The sequence below is a fragment of the Rhinoraja longicauda genome, chromosome 17 (genome assembly GCF_053455715.1).
Source record: "Rhinoraja longicauda isolate Sanriku21f chromosome 17, sRhiLon1.1, whole genome shotgun sequence".
NCBI classification, from domain to species: domain Eukaryota; kingdom Metazoa; phylum Chordata; class Chondrichthyes; order Rajiformes; family Arhynchobatidae; genus Rhinoraja; species Rhinoraja longicauda.
The window spans coordinates 46,621,922-46,646,170 of record NC_135969.1 but is presented as its reverse complement, the minus strand read 5'-3'; the positions used below and the strand labels follow the sequence as shown (position 1 = coordinate 46,646,170).

Genomic DNA, 24,249 nt, shown 5'->3' with positions numbered 1-24,249 from the left:
CCATCACAGTGAGTCTCCTCCAGTCCCTCCTCACTGTGATGGAAGGCCAGAATGTCTTTTTCTCTACCCTGCTGTCTTGTCCCGCGGTCAGGCTGTTGGAGTTGCCACGTCGGGGCGGTCGGGGCTCCCGATATTGAAGCCCCCGCTGGGCGGTGAAAAATCCCGCGGCCTATTTCAGGCCGCGCCGGACAGTGAAAGGTCCGTGGCGGGCCGACCCAAGCCCCGCGATTCGGGGCGGGCGAACACGCTGCCTCTGCCGCTGCCGGAGCTCCCGATGACGGCCCCCATCCAGGGGCCTGCGGGCTTCCGACGTCCACGCGGCCCGCGCCGGAGCCTCCGGAGACGAGTCGCAGCCGCTCCCGCAGCATCCGCAGGCAGCCAGCGCCGCAGGTGGTGAGTCCGGGCCGTGGGCTCTGCGAACCAGAGCCCCAGGTGGTCCCAGGTGCATGGCCGCTGGTAGACCGCAACGGGAACGGAGACACGACACAGAACAAAGGTCGCGTCTCCGTTCGGGAGAGAGAATGTTACAGTTCCCGTTCCCTCCCACCCCCCCCCCCCAAAACATAACATACAACACTACATCATATTAAAACTACAATTCAGACAAAAACAACAAAAAACACAAAAGACAGACGGACTGCAGGCAAGCCGCAGCTGCGACGGCAGCGCTGGCTCCTCCAGAATTGAGGAGCCAGCCTTTCAACATACGACAGTCCCGCCATTCCGGGAATCAACCTAGTGAACCTACGCTGCACGCCCTCAATAGCAAGAATATCCTTCCTCAAATTTGGAGACCAAAACTGCACACAGTACTCCAGGTGCGGTCTCACCAGGGCCCAGTACAACTGTAGAAGGACCTCTTTGCTCCTATACTCAACTCCTCTTGTTATGAAGGCCAACATTCCATTGGCTTTCTTCACTGCCTGCTGTACCTGCATGCTTCCTTTCAGTGACTGATGCACTAGGACACCCAGATCTCGTTGAACATCCCCTCTTCCTAACTTGACACCATTCAGATAATAATCTGCCTTTCTATTCTTACTTCCAAAGTGAATAACCTCACACTTATCTACATTAAATTGCATCTGCCATGTATCCGCCCACTCACACAACCTGTCCAAGTCTCCCTGCAGCCTTATTGCATCTTCCTCACAATTCACACTACCCCCCAGCTTAGTATCATCTGCAAATTTGCTAATGGTACTTTTAATCCCTTCATCTAAGTCATTAATGTATATCGTAAATAGCTGGGGTCCCAGCACCGAACCTTGCGGTACCCCACTGGTCACTGCCTGCCATTCCGAAAGGGACCCATTTATCCCCACTCTTTGCTTTCTGTCTGTCAACCAATTTTCTATCCATGTCAGTACTCTACCCCCAATACCATGTGCTCTAATTTTGCCCACTAATCTCCTATGTGGGACCTTGTCGAAGGCTTTCTGAAAGTCGAGGTACACCACATCCACTGACTCTCCCCTGTCAATTTTCCTAGTTACATCCTCAAAAAATTCCAGTAGATTTGTCAAGCATGATTTCCCCTTCGTAAATCCATGCTGACTCGGAATGATCCTGTTACTGCTATCCAAATGCTCAGCAATTTCGTCTTTTATAATTGACTCCAGCATCTTCCCCGTGCACAACCCGCAGGCATTGCCACTTTCATTTCACTGCACATCGAGTATGTGTATGTGACAAATAAATTTGACTTGACTTGACTTGACTTGACCACTGATGTCAGACTAACTGGTCTATAATTACCCGTTTTCTCTCTCCCTCCTTTCTTAAAAAGTGGGATAACATTTGCTATCCTCCAATCCACAGGAACTGATCCTGAATCTATAGAACATTGAAAAATGATCTCCAATGCTTCCACTATTTCTAGAGCCACCTCCTTAAGTACCCTGGGATGCAGACCATCAGGCCCTGGGGATTTATCAGCCTTCAGTCCCATCAGTCTACCCAAAACCATTTGCTGCCTAATGTGGATTTCCTTCAGTTCCTCCATCACCCTAGGTTCTCCGGCCCCTAGAACATTTGGGAGATTGTGTGTATCCTCCTCAGTAAACACAGATCCAAAGTAACGGTTTAACTCGTCTGCCATTTCTTTGTTCCCCATAATAAATTCCCCTGCTTCTGTCTTCAAGGGACCCACATTTGCCTTGACTATTTTTTTCCTCTTCACGTACCTAAAAAAACTTTTGCTATCCTCCTTTATATTATTGGCTAGTTTACCCTCGTACCTCATCTTTTCTCCCCGTATTGCCTTTTTAGTTAACTTTTGTTGCTCTTTAAAAGAGTCCCAATCCTCTGTCTTCCCACTCTTCTTTGCTATGTTATACTTCCTCTCCTTCATTTTTATGCTGTCCTTGACTTCCCTCGTCAGCCACAGGTGTCTCTTACTCCCCTTAGAGTCTTTCCGCCTCTTTGGGATAAATTGATCCTGCAACCTCTGCATTATTCCCAGGAATACCTGCCATTGCTGTTCTACCGTCTTCCCTGCTAGGGCCTCCTTCCAGTCAATTTTGGCCAGCTCCTGCCTCATGCCTCTGTAATCCCCTATACTGTAATACCGACACTTCCGATTTTCCCTTCTGCGTTTCCATTTGCAGAGTAAAACTTATCATGTTGTGATCACTGCCTCCTAATGGCTATTTTACCTCTAGTCCCCTTATCAGATCAGGATCATTACACAACACTAAATCCAGAATTGCCTTCTCCCTGGTAGGCTCCAGTACAAGCTGTTCTAAGAATCCATCTCGAAGGCACTCTACAAACTCTCTTTCCTGGGGTCCATTTCCAACCTGATTTTCCCAGTCTACCTGCATGTTGAAATCTCCCATAACCACCGTAGCATTACATTTGTGACACGCCAATTTTATTTCCTGATTCAACTTGCACCCTATGTCGAGGCTACTGTTTGGGGGCCTATAGATAATTCCCATTAGGGTCTTTTTACCCTTACAATTCCTCATTTCTATCCATACTGATTCAACATCTCCTGATTCTATGTCACCCCTTGCAAGGGAATGAATATCATTCCTTACCAGCAGAGCAACCCCACCCCCTCTGCCCACCTGTCTGTCTTTTCTATACGTTGTGTACCCCTGAATATTCAGTTCCCAGCCCTGGTCCTCTTGTAGCCATGTCTCAGTGATCCCTACAACATCATACTTGCCCATGACTAACTGAGCCTCAAGCTCATCCACTTTATTTTTTATACTACGCGCATTTAAGTACAACACTTTAACTTCTGTATTTACCTCCCCTCTCACATCGGTCACAAATGGCCCTGCCCTTAATCTCTTTTCCCCTCTAGAACTTCTGTTCCCATTCTTCCGAGAGTCTTTTGCAATATCTCCTGTATTCCCTTTTACCTCAACTTCATATTCACAATTTGTTATCCCCTCCCCCCCACTACTTAGTTTAAAGCCACAGGTGTCACACAAGCAAACCTGCCTGCCAGAATGTTTGTTCCCCTGCTGTTAAGATGTAACCCGTCCCTTTTGTACAAGTCACCCCTAGCCCAGAAGAGATCCCAGTGGTCCAGAAATCTAAATCCCTGCTCTCTGCACCAGCCCCTCAGCCATAAATTCATACCCTCTATCACTCGGTTCCTGGCCTCACCAGCACGAGGTACCGGTAGCAGTCCAGAGATAACCACCTTCGACGTCCTACTTCTCAGTCTTTTTCCTAACTCTCTAAACTCCCGCTGTAGCACCTCCTTCCTCTTCCGCCCGACGTCATTCGTGCCCACGTGCACAACGACTTCAGGTTGATCGCCTTCCCTCACTAGGATTTTCTGAAGCCGGTCCGTGATGTGTTGAACCCTGGCACCAGGGAGGCAACAGACCATCCTCAAGTCCCTCCTGCTGCCACAGAATCTTCTGTCCGTCCCTCGGACGATGGAGTCACCCACCACTACGGCTCTTCCTGACTTCGGTCTCCCCTGTCGAGTATCCTTGCCAACAGGTCCGCCACTCGGACTGGAAACGTCTTCTGCCCCGACAGTTCCCAAGAGGGTATACCTATTTGCAATAGGCACAGCCACTGGGGTCTCCTGTAGTCCACGTCCACGTCCACTCCCCACTGAAACAATCTCCCACCTTCGCTCGACCTGGACCCTTGGCGTGACAGCCTCACAATAGGTCCTGTCGAGGAAACTTTCGCATTCCCGGATGGCCCTGAGGTCATCCAACCGTCTCTCCAACTCCACCACACGTCCCTTCAGGAGCTGCACCTGGACACAGTTCTTGCAGGTGTAGCTCCCAGAAGCTCCAGCGACGTCCCTGTCTTCCCACATCCTGCAGGAAACACACTGCACCAACTTTTCCGCCATTACCTTGTGTTTTCAGCCAATGGTCGTCCTCTCTCCAACTTCCCGACCTTTACACACTGCAGATATTCCACACACTGGAGATATTCCACACACACTGCAGATATTCCACACACTGGAGATATTCCACACACACTGGAGATATTCCACACACACTGCAGATATTCCACACACTGGAGATATTCCACACACTGGAGATATTCCACACACACTGGAGATATTCCACACACACTGCAGATATTCCATACACTGGAGATATTCCACACACTGGAGATATTCCACACACTGGAGATATTCCACACACTGGAGATATTCTATGGGCAAGTCCAGGTTCGGTGGTGGGACAGTAATGGAGCTCTGCCTCTCCAGGTGCAACTCTTGAAGGAGAAGGAGACTGAGTTTGATTGGGATAGTCTTAGATCCTCTCACACGCCACAATAAACAATGCAGCGGTTTAGTTTGCCACAAAATGTAATAAAGTTAGAGGTTAGGCTGCAATTTAGCAGCTTGCAGCCAGTAGCAGGGTTACGCCATCAATACCTCAATCAAAACGCCTACACACAGGAAGTTGCTTCAACCTTAATCATGTGTAGGAAGGAACTGCAGATGCCGGTTTAAACCGGATAGACACAAAATGCTGGAGTAACTCAGAGGGACAGGCAGCATCTGTGGAGAGAAGGTATGGTCACATTTCAGGTCAAGACCCGTCTTCAGTCTCAAGTCTTCAGTACCTTCAGTCTGAAGAAGGGTCTCGACCTGAAACGTCAGCCATTCCTTTTCTCCAGAGATGCTGCCTGACCCACTGACTTAGTCCAGCACTCTGTGAAACGTCACCTATCCGTGTTCTCCAGAGATGCTGCCTGACCCACTGACTTAGTCCAGCACTCTGTGAAACGTCACCTATCCGTGTTCTCCAGAGATGCTGCCTGACCCGCTGAGTTACTCCGGCTTTTTCTGTCTACCTTACTGATGATTTTCACATGTGTTTGCAGGTGATCACAGGACAGCAATGACAGTAACACTTCTGCCTGTTGCCATGGTAATTAAAGACAAGGAGGAAACAAGGAACACATGTATGCAAAGTCAACGGGTATTTTTAAGGCACAGATAGATTCTTGATATAAATTTTAATTATTTATTTTATCATTTTGGCACAGATATTGTGTGCAATTCCAATCAGATAATTTTCTGATCTTTTGCATAATCTTGTGATAACTGATTAACAAATGAGTCTGTTTAGATCATCATTTTGTCTCACAACTTCATGTGAAAGGAGCAGAATTAGGCCATTCGGCCCATCAAGTCCACTCCGCCATTCAATCACGGCTGATCTATCTCCCCCTCCTAACCCCATTCTCCTGCCTTCTCCCCATAACCCCTGACACCCGTATAATCAAGAATCTATCTATCTCTGCCTTTAAAATACCCACTGACTTGGCCTCCACTGCCATCTGTGGCAATGAGTTCCACAGATTCACCACCCTCAGGTTTGTACCCCAACACTCTCAGGGAGAGACTTGCCTTGAGGTTTTGGGGCTGGGACCCTCCCGGCCGATGGCGATCTGTTGGCTAACGTTCCGGCCGCCTGCTGGAGGCATGGTTCCGAGCCGAGGGGCGGATGGTGGGCTGAACGGGGCAGAGAGTCGGCTCTGGAGAGTGGTGGTCCGCCATAACCTGCAGAGAGAGAGCGATGGTGTGTGTTAAACGTCCACACGGAAAACGGTAACGTCCACACGGAACACGGTAACGGTCCACACGGAACACGGTAACATCCACACGGAACACGGTAAGTCCACACGGAACACGGTAACGGTCCACACGGAACACAGTAACATCCACACGGAACACGGTAACGTCCACACGGAACACGGTAACAGTCCACACGGAACACGGTAACGTCCACACTGAACACGGTAACGTCCACACGGAACACGGTAACAATAGACGCAGGAGGAGGCCATTCGGCCCTTCGAGCCAGCACCACCATTCAATGTGATCATGGCTGATCATTCTCAATCAGTACCCCGTTCCTGCCTTCTCCCCATACCCCCTGACTCCGCTATCCTTAAGAGCTCTATCTAACTCTCTCTTGAATGCATTCAGAGAATTGGCCTCCACTGCCTTCTGAGGCAGAGAATTCCACAGATTCACAACTCTCTGACTGAAAAAGTTTTTCTTCATCTCAGTTCTAAATGGCCTACCACTTATTCTTAAACTGTGGCCCCTTGTTCTGGACTCCCCCAACATTGGGAACATGTTTCCTGCCTCCAACGTGTCCAACCCCTTAATAATCTTATACGTTTCTATAAGATCTCCTCTCATCCTTCTAAATTCTAAATTCCAGTGTACACAAGCCTAGTGTAATCAGCCTAGTAACGGACCACACAGAACACGGTAAAGATCCACACGGAACACGGTAACGGCCCACATGGAACACGGTAAAAGTCCACACGGAACACGGTAACGGTCCACACGAAACACGGTAAAAGTCCACACGGAACACGGTAACGGTCCACACGGAACACGGTAATAGTCCACACGGAACATGGTAACAGTCCACACGGAACACGGTAAAAGTCCACACGGAACACGGTAACGGTCCACACGGAACTCGGTAAACGTCCACACGGAACACGGTAAAGGTCCCACACGAAACCAGTGCACAACAGCACAGCCAAGGGACCGTTTCCCCATCACAGATTCATGCACATAGGCCATTCGGCCCTTCGAGCCAGCACCGCCATTCAACATGATCATGGCTGATCAACCAGAATCAGTACCCCGTTCCTGCTTTCTCCCCATACCCCAGACTCTGTTAGCCCTAAGAGCTAAATCTAACTCTGTCTTGAAAACATCCAGTGATGTATTTAGTGATAGGAGCAGAATGAGGCCATTCAGCCCATCATGTGTACTTTGCCATTCAATCATGGCTGATCTATCTCTCCCCATTCTCCTGCCTTCTCCCCATAACCTCTGACACCTGCACTAATCACACTTCTTCCAGCCCTTTTGAAAAAAGCAGTTCAATTAATCATGTTCATCTCTTCCCCTTTAGTTTCCCAAATGTTTCCATATCCAGTGTTTATCCTTGTTTTAACTAAAGCTATGACAAGATGCACTGCCACAACCCATTTAGGCAGGGCATTCCTGGAGGATCAAAAGCACTCTATACAAAAATGTAAAATAAACACAAGGTGCTGGAGTAACTCAGAGGGTCAGGCAGCATCTGTGGAGAACATGGATAGGTGACGTTTCAGGTCGGGACGCTTCAAAATCTGCAGAAAGGTGTGACCCAAAACGTCACCTATCCATGTTCTCCACAGATGCTGCCTGACCCGCTGAGTTACTCCAGCACTTTGTGCCTTGTTTTGTACACCAACATCTGCAGTTCCATGTACCTCCATAAAAAAGTGGACTTGTTTCATTCTGCCAATCTGCCAGCTATCCACATTTTTAATTAGATGAAATGTAATCTTTGCAAAGCTTGAATGGTGTAGAATACTTCTTATAGATTGCTCCTTAAATTTTCTTTGTTTGAAAGAGAAATAATCTAATCCGTTCAATTAATGAAGCCTTTTATCCAACAAAACCAAAAACTTTTCAGAATTCTCCCCAAGCCCCAAACTACTTCCCAGAGGGACGTCAGCCGGGACTCAACGTACTGCCCAGCTGGGACAATTAGAAGGTTGTAAACTGTGACCGCACTCTACAACGACATCAGGCTCCCATTAAACGTCACACCATCTGTGCCAGAACTTCCTCGCAGCTTCTCACATTACTGCAAAAAATAAAATGGTGGATCTGGAAAGAAGTAACGACAAACCCTCAGTGGGGCAGCCTGCATCTGTGGCAAGGTCCAAGGTCACACCCGTCAGATCCATCACGGTCACTGTGTTCCTTGCTGCAAATCCCATCCCGACCAAGTACTTCTAGCACTCCCTAGGAGGATGTAACTAGTAGAGTGGATAAGGGAGAACCAGTCGATGTGTTATATCTGGACTTTCAGAAGGCCTTCGACAAGGTCCCACATAGGAGATTGGTGTACAAACTTAAAGCACACGGTATTGAGGGTTCAGTGTTGAGGTGGATAGAAAATTGGTTGGCGGACAGGAAGCAAAGAGTAGGAATAAACGGGTCCTTTTCGGAATGGCAGGCAGTGACTAGTGGGGTACCGCAAGGCTCAGTGCTGGGACCCCAGTTATTTACAGTGTATATTAATGATTTGGACGAGGGAATTGAATGCAACATCTCTAAGTTTGCGGATGACACGAAGCTGGGTGGCAGTGTTAGCTGCGAGGAGGATGCTAGGAGGCTGCAGAGTGACTTGGATAGATTAGGCGAGTGGGCAAATGCATGGCAGATGCAATATAATGTGGATAAATGTGAGGTTATCCACTTTGGCGGCAAGAACAGGAAAGCAGAGTATTACCTGAATGGTGACCGATTGGGAGAAGGGGAGATGCAACGTGACCTGGGTGTCATGGTGCACCAGTCATTGAAAGCAAGCATGCAGGTGCAGCAGGCAGTGAAGAAAGCGAATGGTATGTTGGCATTCATAGCAAGAGGATTTGATTTTAGGAGCAGGGAGGTTCTGCTGCAGTTGTACAGGGCCTTGGTGAGACCGCACCTGGAGTATTGTGTGCAGTTTTGGTCTCCTAACCTGAGGAAAGACGTTCTTGCCTTAGAGGGAGTACAGAGAAGGTTCACCAGATTGATCCCTGGGATGGCGGGACTTACATATGAGGAAAGACTAGATAGACTGGGCTTGTACTCGCTGGAATTTAGAAGACTGAGGGGGGATCTTATAGAAACATATAAAATTCTTAAGGGGTTGGAGAGGCTAGATGCGGGAAAATTGTTCCCGATGTTGGGGGAGTCCAGAACCAGGGGTCACAGCTTAAGGATAAGGGGGAAGTCTTTTAGGACCGAGATGAGAAAACATTTCTTCACAAAGAGTGGTGAGTCTGTGGAATTCTCTGCCACAGAAGGTAGTTGAGGCCAGTTCATTGGTTATATTTAAGAGGGAGTTAGATGTGGCCCTTTTTGCTAAAGGGATCAGGGGGTATGGAGAGAAGGCAGGTACAGGCTACTGAGCTGAATGATCAGCCATGATCATATTGAATGGCGGTGCAGGCTCGAAGGGCCGAATGGCCTACTCCTGCACCTATTTTCTATGTTTCTATGTTTCTAACCAACAATTAATGCTCATCTGAAAGACCTTTAACATCTCGTTCAGAGAAAGTACCTTCACTGGAAGTAGAATAGATTGCAATTACCTGTCAATTGAAACATAGTGCAGCCATTTCCAGCAATAAATGCATAATTATTTGTAAGCTTAACATAATCTTAATGTCACAGCTGCAATTGTTGATTGGAGTGAGTTGACGGAGCAGAATATTCACCAGTAACAAGTCACAGTAGACAGTAGTGAACTTGGGTTCGCACAATCTAAATATATAAGCGGTCCCTTGCTAATGAAACTACTGGTGAACGGACAGCAAATTAGCACACTACAAGCTTGTCAGATGTTGAAAATAGCAAGCGCTGGGACATTTCTGAGAAATAAAAAACATCTCGGAAACTGATCGAACCTTAGCTCGAAATATATACTTCATCAAACCAGGTTCTTTAAATAAACTTCACAGAAACATCGACTGACAGCGGTGAAACAGACCCTTTGGCCCAACTATCCAGAACCCCTGACTGTGCCTGAACCCCCCTGTCAGTGGATCATCAACTTCCTGACGGACAGGAAGCAGCATGTGAGGCTGGGAAAGCACATCTCAGACACACAGACCCTCAGCATAGGAGCACCGCAAGGCTGCGTACTCTCCCCTCTCCTTTACTCTCTCTACACCAACGATTGCACCTCCACAGACTCCTCTGTCAACCTCCTCAAGTTTGCGGATGACACTACCCTGATTGGACTGATCCAGGATGGGGAGGAATCTGCCTACAGATGGGAAGTGACACAGCTGGCGTCCTGGTGCCATCGCAACCACCTGGAGCTCAATGCTCTCAAGACAGTGGAACTAATTGTAGACTTTCCAAGAGATCCCCCTCCCCTCCCCCCAGTCACAATCAACAACACCACAGTCACATCTGTGGAGTTATTTAAGTTCCTTGGAACCATCATCTCCAGGGACCTTAAATGGGGGGCCACCATCGACTCCACAGTCAAAAAGGCCCAACAGAGGATGTACTTCCTGCGGCAACTGAAGAAACACAATCTGCCACAGGCAATGATGGTCCAATTCTATACTGCTATCATTGAGTCCGTCCTCACCTTCTCCATCATGGTCTGGTTTGGCTCAGCCACCAAGCATCACATCCGGAGGTTGCAACGGATCGTTCGCACAGCTGAGAAGGTTGTTGGCTGCAACCTTCCTCCCATTGACGAACTGTACACTGTGAGGGCCAGGAAGCGAGTGGGCAAGATCATCTCTGACCCCTCTCACCCTGGCCACAAAATCGTTGAAGCACTTCCCTCTGGAAGGCGACTCCGGACTGTCAAAGCAGCCACAGCCAGACATAAAAACAGCTTTTTTTCCACGAGTGATAGTTCTACTCAATAACCAAAGTCTGTAGTCTCTTGTTTGCTCTGGTTTATTTTCACCCACGTGCTTAGACCGTAATGGTGTATCCTTATTGTTCTGATGTGTTTATGCTTTATTCTTAATTGTTAACTGTGTGTTTGTGTTGTCATTTGTGAGTGGAGCACCAAGGCACATTCCTTGTATATGCACATACTTGGTCCGTCCGTCCGTCCGTCCGTCCGTCCATCCGTCCATCCATCCATCCATCCATTCATTCATTCATTCATTCATTCATTCATTCATTCATTCATTCATCCATGCTGACCAAGGATCTAAACCAGTCCCATTTGCCTGTGTTTGGTCCAGAACCCTCAAAACTTTTAACTTATTTAGATGAACTGTCTTGGTTGTACTTGGGCTTTTGTTGTTTTTGCACCAACATTTGTGCCTTTTAATTTATTTTGTTTGTTTATTGTTATCTATTGAGAATTGTGTTTACAGACCTGCAAGTAAGAATGTCATTGTTATAATTAAGCACTTCACTCTTGACTGTCCATGTACCAGTCCAAGTGTCTCTTCACTGCTGTAATAGTACTTACCTCAACTACATCCCCTGCAGCTCGTTCCATAAACCCAACACCCTCCGAGTGAAAAAGTTGCCCCTTCGGTTCCCATTAAATCTTTCCCCTCTCACCTTAAATTTATGTCCTTGGGTTCTTATTCCCTTATCCTGCGTAAAAGACTGCATTCACCCTATCAATTCCCCTCATGATTTTATACAACCTCTGTCTGATCTCGTCATCCTCCTGCACTCCATGGAATGAAGTCGTGGCCTGCCCAATCTCTCCCCGTAGCTCAGGCACGCGAGTCTTTGCAACATCGCCGAATCTGCCCTGCAACCTCACACCTTAATGCTTTTCAAAATGCATTCCGTGTTTCACGTGAAGTAGCACATTGGCACAAAGCCTTCAATTGCTGTGCAATATGTAATTAATGATAATATCAACCAGAAGGTCTTTTAAAAATGGACTTTAACGCACTGAACTAAAGAGCAATAACAAAATTTATAGTTCCTGAAGGCAAAGCAATCTTAAAGCAATTGAAACTGTGCAGAATAATTCAGAGGGAAAGTGCGAGTAGACTCTGGAAAGGCCAGAGATGGAATGTAGAGAACCACACGAGTCTACAAAACACCACATGGACATGGACAGGATGTGTCACTCCCACTTGTGGTTGAAATAAATGTGAACAGAAAGCTCTGAGCAATGCAGCTCCCCCATGTCCAAAATATCGTAATAAAATAACCTTATCCTATTTCTAACAAACTCCACAACTGAAGCAACAAATAATATGTGGGAAAACTCAGCAAGTCAAGCAGCATCTGTGGGGGGGAATTGTTAATGTTTCAGGTTGAAATTCCTTGCCCTCTCCCCCCACAGATGCTGCTTGTCCCACTGAGTTCCTGCAGCTTCCGGCATCTACGTGGACAACACCACGACTGCTCAAGGCCACTGGAGGCAAACGTGGATTGGAGCTGCAGAAAGTGTTAGAAAGATGAATAGCAAATGCTAAAGTAGATGATGTTAAGATCGGCTTCGGAGGATGGGAGGAATGTCGGAATGAAAAATTAGCAGAGATAATTGACTTAATTGACGTGCCGTTGGGATTAATTTAGTTTAGTTTAGTTTATTATCACGTGTACAGGGTACAGTGAAAAGCTTTTGTGTAGGAAGGAACTGCAGCTGCTGGTTTAAACCGAAGGTAGACAAAATACTGGAGTAACTCAGCGGGACAGGCAGCATCTCTGGAGAGAAGGAATAGGTGACGGTTCGGGTCGAGACCCTTCTTTTGTTGCGTGCTATCTAGTCAACAAAAAGACTGTACATGGAGCCATTCACAGTGCACAGTTACAGGATAAAGGGAATAACGTGAATAACATTTAGTGCAAGGTGACTGTATTAGACATTTTGAGTGGCATCATCGGTTGGCAGGTGAGGTGGGAATGGAGAAATCTTGGCGCAAAACCTCTGATGTTCAGAATCAAGGTTCGTAGATAAACAACCACTTTGATACCCAGTAGCTGCAGAAAATAAACCAAAGCAGTCCTTCAAGAAATACAAATGATCAAAATAAAAAGTGGCAATTTATAAACCACATGTCCAATCCAAACTGATGCCGGTGGAATCACAGCTTGGCAGACTCAGCACAGGTTGTTTCACGGTGGTTTCCTCTGGAACATCGGAGTTTGCAGGGAGACCTGATCAAAGTTTATAAATAATGAGAGGCATCGATAGGGTGGACAGTCAGAACCTTTTCCCAGCGTGGAAAAATCAAATACTGAAGGGCATAGCTGCACGGTGAGAAGGGAGAAGTTACAGGAGGTGTGGGGGTGGGGGGAGGGTCTGTTACACAAGGGGGGGTGGGGGCAGGGTCTGATACACGAGGAGGGGGTGGGGGCAGGGTCATTTACACAAGGGGGGGTGGGGGCAGGGTCTGATACACGAGGAGCTGTGCTGGGCGAAGTTACAGGAGGGGTGCTGGGCAGGGTCCTTTACACAAGCGGGGGGTGGGGGCAGGGTCATTTTCACAAGCAGGGGGTGGGGGCAGGGTCCTTTACACAAGCGGGGGGTGGGGGCAGGGTCGTTTACACAAGCGGGGGTGGGGGGCAGGGTCGTTTACACAAGGGGGGGGGTGGGGGCCTGGAACGTGCTGTCGGGGGTGGTGGTGGAGGCAGATAACTGTTGGATAGGCACAAGGATGTGCAGGGAACGGAGGGATATGGGGTATATGCAGGCAGATAAGAGTTGGTCTTGGCATCATGTTCGGCACAGACATTGTGGGCCGAAGGGCCTGTTCTTGTGGTGTTCTGTGTTCTACAAACTGTAACCCTTATCACACCTCAATGATTTATGTTTCTTGAAAACAAATTCTCTGAGCTACGGAATGACATAATAAACATGATTTGTCACACATATTCCTCGACAGTCTGAAGCAGGGTCTCGACCCGAAACGTCACCCATTCCTTCTCTCCAAGATGCTGCCTGACCTGCTGACTTACTCCAGCATTTTGTGATACCAGAGATTTATCAATGTGCAATGGTCACCTAACTCAAGTTAAATCTAAACGCAGAACAGACTTTGCTCAGTTAAAGTTGTAGCAGACACTCAGACAAATGAATTGAGGCTCCTTGTAATTATCCAACAACTTAAAAGCAACATTCTGACAATGCACGTTAACACTTTACACATTTACTGGTTGCATGAACCTGAAGATGTGTACTGGCTATTTCTTCAGGCTGGAGTCCAAGACCACGGTGTTTGGTCACTGGATGGAGGACCAGGCGTTCACAAGAGGAGCTTCCTCACTGAGTGAAGTGTTGCGGCTCCATCGTGGGACATGTTCAAGGCCAGGACATGACACAGCGAGGAGATCAAGAGATACAGTGATAACACAGACCACCTTTAAGGAGCTGAACCGGCATGGACGATTAAAGTCATCTCCTTACCAAAAATAGGTTTGCAATGCGCAAGGCCCAACCAACTCCAAAGCCAAGTGCTCAGATAATCGCGTGCACACTTGCTCTTTACTAGTCTGAAGAAGGGTCTCGACCCGAAACGTCACCTATCCATGTTCTCCACAGATGCTGCCTGACCCGCTGAGTTACTCCAGCACTCTGCGTCTGTCTTTCTCTTTATTTTCCAGATTCAGGGGTGGTGAGATTTTCAGTATCTACGGGATTCCAACAGAGTCAATCGTGCCTTCTGTTGGTAAAACCAAGCCAATGACACCGGCTCCTTTCATGAACGATATTGAACACAGATTTCCTTCAGATGAGGGAAGCTAGCAGATATTCGTGACTCAAGATACAAGTCGTGTTTAGTTTGGAGTGTGCAATGCATCGCACACCTTGATAGCAAACCAGCTGGCTGCACAGCTCCAGGGTTTACAGCACCCACTACCGCTGGTGCAGAGGATGCATGGGGTTGCAAGGCTGGGGGGCCCTGGGTGGGGGGACCCTGTGTGGGACTCTGTGCGGGGGGGGCCCTGGGCGGGGGGACCCTGTGTGACTCTGTGCGGGGGGGCCCTGGGCGGGGGGACCCTGTGTGGGACACTGTGCGGGGGGGCCCTGGGCGGGGGGACCTTGTGTGGGACTCTGTGCGGGGGGACCCTGGGCGGGGGTTCAGCAAGGGAATTGGACCAACAACCAGTTTACCGGCAACTGGAGATGGTGTTAACTAGGGCTCCACGTGACGTAAACCTCCCTCCTTTCCCAACTAGGGGATTCCGTCCCCCACATCACAAGGGGAAACCTGTCACTTTTACTCAGATGAGCTGACAGGTTGACCTTTCCTGGCCTTTGGCCATGGCCCCAGGAGTTCCTGTCAAGGGTTGTCCCAGGGGAAGGTAGATTATCCTGCAGCACCAGACTGAACCCTACCTGTTCCTCGCAGTGTCTCACCTCAAAATACTTGTCCCAACAAACCCAATCCCTTCCACAGCCCAGACCTTCCTTAACTCTCCGCACAGATCCCACAGATCTCTGCGCACAGATCTCTGATGGGAACCACCCAGTCTCTCTCCCCACCATCTCTGGCTGGTCTGATCCAATCCTTCACCGGCCCCCACACACCAACCCGTAACAAAGGTCACAGGGGGAGGGTACAGGACAGCTCCACTCCACTCCTCATCAGTAGAAGGGCTTGAGGCAACACAGATACATGGGACTAAGATGGGGCATCGAACAGCGTGGATGAGTTGGGCTGAAGGGCCTGTTCCATGCGGTATGGCTCTTCGCAGTGACAGTAAATAGTGACCGAGGAGGACAAGGGCAAAGTTGACCCTGTTTCAGACCCCCTGAAGCGGGTCATCTGTGCATTCGGATGTTGGGGTCAAAGCAACATCAGGAGAAACACGGGGACAAGTTGGTCACCAGACTGCAACTCAGAAACGTCCAGAACTACTTTCACGTACAGAGCCAGTGTTGTCTTAATATCCAGGGACCTCCAGCACACTGAGAGAGGTCAGCTGCTGACACACGTGGACAATCTGTGGAATGTTGCAGGCAACATCAAACATGCCATCAGATCCTATTAAATCTCCACAGAATCTTCAGTCCATGGAAGTCAGATCCCAGCTGCTGCTGCAGAGGAACACTCGATGTCTTCTCACTTCACACGCTGATCGTTTGCACGCTGATGGGGGTTTACACGCTGATGGTGGTTCACATGCTGATTGTTTGCATGCTGATGATGGTTTACACGCTGATGATGGTTTGCACGCTGATGATGGTTTGCACGCTGATGATGGTTTACACGCTGATGATGGTTTGTATGCTGATGGTGGTTTACACGCTGATGATGGTTTGCATGCTGATGGTGGTTCACACGCTGATGGTTTGCATGCTGATGGTGGTTTACACGCTGATCGTTTGCATGCTAATTATGGTTTACATGCTGATGATGGTTTGCATGCTGATGATGGTTTACACACTGATGATGGTTTACACGCTGATGATGGTTTACACACTGATGATGGTTTGCATGCCAATGATGGTTTACACGCTGATGGTTTACACGCTGATGATGGTTTACATGCTGAGCGTTTGCATGCTGATGATGGTTTGCATGATGGTTTGTATGCTGATGATGGTTTGTATGCTGATGATGGTTTGCACGCTGATGATGGTTTACACGCTGATGGTTTTCACGCTGATGATGGTTTGCATGCTGATGATGGTTTATACGCTGATGATGGTTTACACGCTGATGATGGTTTGTATGCTGATGATGGTTTACACGCTGATGATGGTTTGCATGATGATGGTTTGTATGCTGATGATGGTTTGTATGCTGATGATGGTTTGCATGCTGATGACGGTTTGCATGTTGATGATGGTTTACACGCTGATGATGGTTTGCATGATGATGATGGTTTGCATGCTGCTGATGGTTTACACACTGATGATGGTTTACACGCTGATGATGGTTTACATGCTGATGATGGTTTACACACTGATGATGGTTTGCATGCCAATGATGGTTTACACGCTGATGGTTTACACGCTGATGATGGTTTACATGCTGAGCGTTTGCATGCTGATGATGGTTTGCATGATGGTTTGTATGCTGATGATGGTTTGTATGCTGATGATGGTTTGCACGCTGATGATGGTTTACACGCTGATGATGGTTTTCACGCTGATGATGGTTTACACGCGGATCATTTCCAGCTGGGATCACCTCCCCCCAAGGTCAGTCTGTGGGCTCCACACCCACTTCACAACATCAGAGGACTCCTGTTGCACTGAATCGCTCAAGAACTTCCTCAGCTCAAAGGTCACACCGATTCATTCTAAGTTATTTTCCAAAGACTGCAATGACAAGTTATTGAAAAATCATGCACATTTTACTTTATATTTAAAATTAAAGCATTTCACATTACAATTATGAGAGCCAGCATCCAAACCAAGCCGACATCTTTATAGTTTGACGATTGCCGGTCTTGAACTAAGGAATTTTATTGCATTCTTCCTACGCGGAACTTAGCAGAGTTGCAGCCAAGATGACAGGTTGTTGAATCTCCAGCCTTGTGTGTGATGGAGGATGAGCTAATCCCATCATCCTCTGACACAGAGTGCTGGAGTAACTCAGCGGGTCAGGTAGCATCTGTGGAGAACATGGATAGGTGACATTTCACACAGTGCTGGAGTAACTCAGCGGGTCAGGCAGCATCTGTGGAGAACATGGAAAGGTGACGTTTCACAGAGTGCTGGAGTAACTCAGCGGGTCAGGCAGCATCTGTGTAGAACATGGTGACGTTTGGGGTTGGAACTCGTCTTCAACTACATTAGTTCAACTCCTATTGTAACTGAAATGTTGTAAGCAGATGTTTGCTCCCTGACTAAACAGCAACTAGTCACTTGTGTATTAACCAGCATCTACAGTTCTTTATTTCTACATTTTGACTGCTCCACTGCGAAATCTCCTCAAGGTATGCTTACTTCGAAGAAGTTCTCTCTCCTTCACACAATCAGTCTGAAGAAGGGTCTCGAACTGAAACGTCATCTATCGATGTTCTCCACAGATGCTGCCTGACCCGCTGAGTTACTCCAGCACTCTGTGAAACGTCACCTATCCATGTTCTCCAGAGATGCTGCCTGACCCGCTGAATTATTCCAGCACTCTGTGAAACGTCACCTATCCATTTCTCCACAGATGCTGCCTGACCCGCTGAGTTACTCCAGCACTTTGTGTCCTTCTATGAATTAGCCAGCATCTGCAGTTTCTTGCATTGGGGTTCGGGATTCCACAGGGACCGTAGAATTTGTATCACCGAGGATTTCCGAACAGAGGGAAGGATTTGTTTAATGTGGAAAATTGTTAGTGGTTGAAGTTAAACATATTTCAAACTATAGTCAGTGTTAGCTCTCTGTCCTGTGGTTGTAGAACAGCCCAGACTTACAGGCACCACTTCAGCAACAAGCGAACATGAATCATTTGATCGCGATGAATCAAGTAGGAGGCAGTCTTTGGTGAAAGGAAAAGATGAGGATGTTTTTCACTTTCCAGATAATTCCAACAGCCATCTTTACATCCTGCAAACTTTCTACGTTACGTTTAATATTGTCACGTGTACTGAGGTTCAGTGAAAAGCGTTGCTAACACTATATATAAATACAATCAAGCCAAACTCCAGTCCAATGGATGGAGCAAAAGAGAAGGTACACAGTGCAGAATTGTCAGCCTGTGGCGGCCCCCCTGGACCTTGCCGAGGGGTCAGTAGTAGTATGGCCCGACCCTTGGGAGCTGGAGGGCCGATGGCACGTCAGGGCGGAATGTCCCATGGCGGGACTTCGGCACCGGTGCGAGCTTGCCAACTCGCTCTCGAAGGCGCTGTAGGGTGGATGAGGGCGGTTCCTCTCGCCCCGGCAACGAGGGCACGAATTCCCCGGGCACCGTGAGCGGTGACCCGTATACGAGCTCCGCTGATGATGAAGCCAGGTCCTCCTTGGGCGCAGTCCGGATGCCCAGCAAGACCCATGGTAGCTCGTCCATCCAGTCCAGTCCGGGCCGGAGAGTCGCGCCTTCAGCGCTGTCTTCAGCTGCCGGTGGAACCTCTCCACCAGGCCGTTTGCCTGCGGGTGATAGGCCGTGGTGTGGTGCAGCCGCACACCCAACAGGTGAGCCATGGCCGACCACAGCTCAGAGGTGAACTGTGAGATGACCACCGGCACACCAAAGCGAGCAATCCAGTGCGTGGATAACGCACGAGCGCATGTAGCTGTGGCTGTGCTTCCGCCGGCCCCTCTGTCGACCAATTTTTGTACGCGGTCCGGTCGGGTTGTGCGATCGCCAGTGCGTTTCGTGCCTCCGGTTCTGGGGGGGTGTCGACCCCTCAGCACATACCAGTATCGACCCCTCGGCACAGGAATGGACCAGTCCAGGGGTGCGGTCCTTTGCTACGTATACGAGGACGAGGTTTTGGGCGCAAAGTCATTCCAGCAGACTTGACCGGTCTGGTAACTATCATATCATATCATATCATATATATACAGCGCGGAAACAGGCCTTTTCGGCCCACCAAGTCCGCGCCGCCCAGCGATCCCCGCACATTAACACTATCCTACACACACTGGGGACAATTTACACTTATACCAAGCCAATTAACCTACAAACCTGCACATCTTTGGAGTGTGGGAGGAAGCCGAAGATCTCAGAGAAAACCCACCCTATCACAGGGAGAACATACAAACTCCGTACAGACAGCACCCGTAGTCAGGATCAAACCAGGGTCTCTGGCGCTGTGAGGCAGCAGCTCTACCCGCTGTGCCACTGTGCTGCCCAGTTCATACACAACACACATCGAAAGAACAAGGGATCTCATACAAACCCTGCAGAACCCAACGCAAACAGATTTATATTGCTAAACCTCCTGACAACTACCCTCTGCTATCAGCCACCAAGCAGACTTTAAAGCAAATGTCACTTCCCTTTGGATTATCCAGCATTTACTTTCCTCAATAAATCTGCCTTGTGGGATCCTGTTAAAGGTTTTTGACAAAGACACGGATCTGAGAGCTGCAGAATTCTCCACACTTCCCTTTCAACTTCTCAAATCTGAAACCTTTGAAACAGAGCGTTCAATAATTCACAACTGGTCACGGCAAGAGTAGTCAGCAAAGGGCCTTCCTTCAACACCCTCACCCCAGAAATGAATAAAGTCTCACATCACGGCAGTGAGAAGGGGCGTCAACCTCGAGGGCACAGTGCTGGAACCTCACTGGTGAACTAGAGACATGGACAACTACACAGGTCATGCTCATTGGACTCTCAATCTGCGTCTCCATGGAGGAGCTGCAAAATCCAGACCCATTGATGGAGATTGCAACGTTGCAGGTTCCAGGGCTCGTACCATGCTGTGTGACCTCAAACACTGAGCACTGGAAATGGTCCAAGGCAGTGAAGTAGAAAGGAGAGGAATAAATCCCAAGGTTTGTACTGGCATAATGGTGTAATGGTGGAAGTAAGACTGAGACAATACACGCCTGATTCTGCCACCCAACAAGATGGAGGGCTGGTTTTCCACATCAACAAACATTTCCTGCCCACTTGTTTCCTCAATGAATCAAAATTCTCAGCAATCTCTGTTTGGAATGAAATCAATGCCTGAACCTTCAAAGATTCACCTCCTGCGTGAAGAGGTTTCTCCCCATTACAGTTCAAAGTTGACTAGGCTTTATTCTAAGAAATGTAAGAAAACAACTGCCGATGCTGGTACAAATCGAAAGGTATTTATTTCACAAAATGCTGGAGTAACTCAGCAGGTCAGGCAGCATCTCAGGAGAGAAGGAATGGGTGACGTTTCACAGAATGCTGGAGTAACTCAGCAGGTCAGGCAGCATCTCAGGAGAGAAGGAATGGGTGACGTTTCACAGAGTGCTGGAGTAACTCAGCAGGTCAGGCAGCATCTCAGGCGAGAAGGGATGGGTGACGTTTCGGGCCGAGACCCTTCTTCACCGTTCCTTCAGGCCTTATTCTAAGATTGTTCATGTTCATAAGTGATAGGAGCAGAATTAGGCCATTCGGCCCATCAAGTCTACTCCGCCATTCAATCATGGCTGATCTATCTCTCCCTCTTAACCCCATTCTGCCTTCTCCCCGTAACCTCTTACACCCGTACTAATCAAGAATCTATCTATCTCTGCCTTAAAAATATCCATTGACTTTGATTCCACAGCCTTCTGTGACAAAGAATTCCACAGATTCACCACCCTCTGACAACAGAAATTCCTTCTCATCTGCTTCCAAAAGGAACGTCCTTTAATTCTGAGGCTGTCCTCTAGTCCTAGACTCTCCCACTAGTGGAAACATCCTCTCCACATCCACTCTATCCAAGCCTTTCACTATTCTGTACGTTTCAAATGAATGTCCTTTAATTCTGAGGCTATTGTGAGGATCCTGAGGATATTGTGGCCTCTAGCTCTAAACCAGTAGAAACACCATCTCTACCTACACTGGCAACTTTGCAACAGTGGGACCACTTTTAATCCTTCAGATCTCCCCAGGAGACCGGACCATCCCAATTTCCCACAGGATGGCCGTCCATCCCAGGAACCATTCTGGCCAAACGCTCCCTCCCGCCTCTATCGCAAGTGTCTGCTATTTTTAGGTCATGAGACCAAAATAGTCCGCAATGCTCAGGCTGTGGTCTCACCAACGCTCTCACGGATTGTGGCAAGATAGTTTCATCTTGCACTTCAATGCTCTCAATATTTGCCAATGCTCTCACGGGCTGTGGCAAGATAGTTTCATCTTGCACTTCAATGCTCTCAATATTTAAGGTCAAAATTAAAGAGTAAAGCCAAAAAAGAGTGCATGCGAAGAGAAGGAAATTAAAGTATAAATAACAGCCTATAAAAAAGAGGCTGGTTTCACTTGTAAACGCAGTAACAGTTGAGCATTAAGGGAGTTACAGTCAGTCATGCAGCATGGAAACGGGTCCTTCAGCCCTTCATGCCCAATCTAAGCTAGTCCCACCTGCCTGCGTTTGGTCCATATCCCTCCAAACCTTTCCTATCCATGCACCTGTCCAAGAATCGTTTAAATGTTATTTTAGTCCCAGCCTCAACTACCTCCTCTGGCTTGTTCCTCAAAGTTTGTTCCTACCTCCTCTGGCAGCTTGTTCCATACACCCACCTCCCTCTGAGTGAAAATGCTGCCCCACAGCTTCCTGTTGAATCTTTCCCCTCTCACGGTAAACCTCTGGGCTGTGGTTTGTGTCTCCCTAACTCTGGTTGTGATAATGGGCTGGGACTTCTCTGAATTTCAGGAGGTTGTGAGATAAACTCAAATATCCCAAGCCCACTCCATGAGCTGAATCATTTAGTTACATTTAAATTTGCTCCTCATAAATTTACTCCTTGTAAATTTGATACATCCGCATCTCGAGCAAACATGCTGAATGCAAAATATTAAATTACTTTCAGTGATATGAATGAAATCTAATCGTATTCTGCTTTGGAACTGTGAAATTATGGCGAGTCCGAAACTTGTTGGTTGTAGAAGAAGTTTATTGCAGCCGCAACATTCGAATACAGAGTTAAACAACAAGGTAAAGGACAACCATCACAAACTTACTGTCTTCCTTGAAGACTTCGCCGAACTGACTAAAACGGGCGCCAAACGCGCACATGACATCGCTGGCCAATCAGCGATGTCGCTCCCTGGACCAATCCCCATGGTCGCATTCCCACGTGACCTCGCTGGCCAATCCGAAGGTTCGACGACCTGGACCATTCTCTATGGTCGCTACATGACCCCCCCCAGAACCCGAGGTGCGGAACCTAACAGGGAGCCGGATTTCGCGACCATAACGAGTACGGAGAGGGACAGCCTGAACCACAGGAGCCGGGGGTTCCGGACTTGGTGGAACAGCCGGAACGGGAGGTCCTGGAGGAACTACCGGAACGGGGGGTCCTGGAGGAGCTGCCGGAACGGGGGGTCCTGGAGGAGCTGCCGGAACGGGGGGTCCTGGAGGAGCTGCCGGAACGGAGGGTCCTGGACTGAGCGGAACTAACGGAGGTCGGCCTCTCCTAGGGGTTTGACCGACCAGGACTGGTTGATCCGGATCTAAATGGGCAGGTTTTAGCCGGGACACCGAGACGAGCTCACTCTTGCCGCCCATGTCTAAGGTGAAGGTAGCCGTTTCCTTACGCAAAACCCGGAACGGCCCTTGATAGACCCTCTGCAACGGGGCGCGATGGGAATCTTTTCGCAGAAAAACGAACTCACAGTCCTTCAGGGAAGGCGGTTCATGTACCATGGGACACCCATGACGTGAAGTCGGAACTGGAGCCAGGGAGCCCACCCGTTCCCGGAGAGACGCTAACACTGATGGGACTGTAGGCAGCTGGTCTGAATGGTCCGGAAACAGATCTCCGGGTACTCGAAGTGTCGAGCCATATACTGGCTCTGCGGACGACGCACCGAGATCTAGCTTGGGAGCAGTCCGGATGCCCAACAGAACCCAAGGGAGCTGGTCTACCCAGTCCGGGCCCTCAAGCCTTGCACTGAGGGACGCCTTAAGTTGGCGGTGGAACCTTTCTACGAGTCCATTTGCCTGGGGGTGATATGCAGTCGTGGGTTGTAACTTGGACCCGTACAGTTCTGCAAGCGCGGCCCAGAGGGACGAAGTGAACTGTGGCCCTCTGTCAGTGGTAATAACTGCCGGGACCCCGAAACGAGCTACCCAATGAAGGGCCAAAGTCCTAGCACAAGACGCTGACGAAATATCAAACAATGGGAAAGCCTCTGGCCACCGGGTGAACCGATCCACCACCGTGAGGAGGTGGGTGTAGCCCTGGGAGGAAGGCAAGGGCCCGACCAAATCCACGTGGATGTGGAAAAAACGAACAGCCGGGACCTCGAAATCCTGTACGGGGGGCTGGACGTGGCGCTGGACTTTAGCGGTCTGACAGGGCACGCAGGAACGTGCCCACCCCGCTACCTGTTTCCGTAGGCCATGCCAGACAAACCTCGCTGCTACCAAGGCAGAGGTGGAGCGGATGGACGGGTGCGCCAGCCCATGAATGGCATCGAAAACCCGGCGCTGAAGGGAGGGCGGTACTACCGGCCTGGGACGGGGAAGAGAAACATCGCACCAGACTTTTGTGCCCGCCGACCCACAAGCTACCTGGGCCAACTTCAATCCCGAAGTGGTGGACCGGTAAGCCGAAACGGTATCCGCCAGAAGCTGTGCCTCCGCAAGCTCCTGGGGATCCACTTCGCAGTCCACCGCCGAAATAGGGGAAAGAGCAGGTCTAGACAGGGCGTCAGCAACGGCATTAAGCTTACCCGCGACATGACGGACACCGGTGGTAA

General features: G+C 48.8%; 1 protein-coding gene across 2 annotated transcripts in view; it reads right to left on the bottom strand.

Annotated features, from left to right (window-relative positions):
• LOC144601978 (FYVE, RhoGEF and PH domain-containing protein 3-like) overlaps positions 1-24,249 on the bottom strand; it is a 143,149-nt gene that overhangs the window by 61,621 nt on the left and 57,279 nt on the right. For both annotated transcript variants that reach the window (XM_078414654.1, XM_078414655.1), the window contains exon 2: positions 5,855-6,007. In XM_078414654.1, the coding sequence (XP_078270780.1) occupies positions 5,855-6,007 (153 nt within the window). The remainder of the gene's footprint in view (positions 1-5,854; positions 6,008-24,249) is intronic.